General features: G+C 38.3%; 1 protein-coding gene across 1 annotated transcript; it reads left to right on the plus strand.

Annotated features, from left to right (window-relative positions):
* Positions 1-233: 233 nt before the first annotated feature.
* LOC108759393 (uncharacterized) lies at positions 234-777 on the plus strand (the record flags this gene model as incomplete). Its single annotated transcript, XM_018504862.1, has 1 exon — positions 234-777. A coding segment is annotated over one exon (366 nt), but the record flags the coding sequence as incomplete, so codon positions are not given.
* Between the last annotated feature and the right edge of the window lie 149 nt (positions 778-926).

Genomic DNA, 926 nt, shown 5'->3' on the forward strand with positions numbered 1-926 from the left:
GTGTTTCTCAGATAAGAATTCGACACCAACTGAATCTTTTGTGACAAAGCATTCACGACAAAGATTCCATCTATCGACTTACACAAAAATTAGGACGATATTTGGAGCCAACTGCCATTTATGCCGTACACGCTCTTACTTTATAGACTGTATATATAGGAATTTGAATTTATATAAGCGCAAGAGAGCACAATAGAAAGAATTAATATACAAGTTTATAATGCTCGCGGTAGACATTCCTCTCGACCATTCGGAAACACAAGGCAAGCTTTCTCGTGGCACCTGTCGATTCGACATCACCGTCATCACCGATTATCAGTGCAGCTTTTGGGCCAGCTATCGCGTGTGTGCTTAAATCTGTATCAACCGAGATCAGCGGTGAGTCTGGACCAACGAGTGACATTCAACTACCTGCCTACATCAAAGTATCGGCACCTTTATTATACAAGCCTTTACCGAGAACATTTCCTTTGATATACGTTGTATCGCCCATTGTCAAATCTGCGTCAGCTGTTGCAGCTACAGAACCGAAAATGCTGGAAAAAGATATTCAATATATGGTAAATACAATATATAGTATAACCGATTCAAATTCTTAGCGACTACAGTCGATGGGCGCGCGTTCAATCAGGACAAAGTGTTAGCAAAGGTTGGCCCGTTTACCGAGCGATTGAAATATTGAATGTGATTGCAATGATTGGATCTACAAGTAATAATCAATTATATTCATTGGCTGTAATGGGCAAGCTGTACAGGCTAGCCACTTTGCCGAATTGAACGCGCCCATTTTTTATTTGAATTTTAAGCTAACTCTCTCTGGCTTTCTATATATGGGAGCTAATTATATTAACTATACATATATCTACGTATATATTATATATGTACATATGTGCATATATTATAGCTAGATATTAAATGTTTCCAAA

This window comes from Trachymyrmex cornetzi, unplaced genomic scaffold, assembly GCF_001594075.2.
Source record: "Trachymyrmex cornetzi isolate Tcor2-1 unplaced genomic scaffold, Tcor1.1 C3848524, whole genome shotgun sequence".
NCBI classification, from domain to species: Eukaryota; Metazoa; Arthropoda; class Insecta; order Hymenoptera; family Formicidae; genus Trachymyrmex; species Trachymyrmex cornetzi.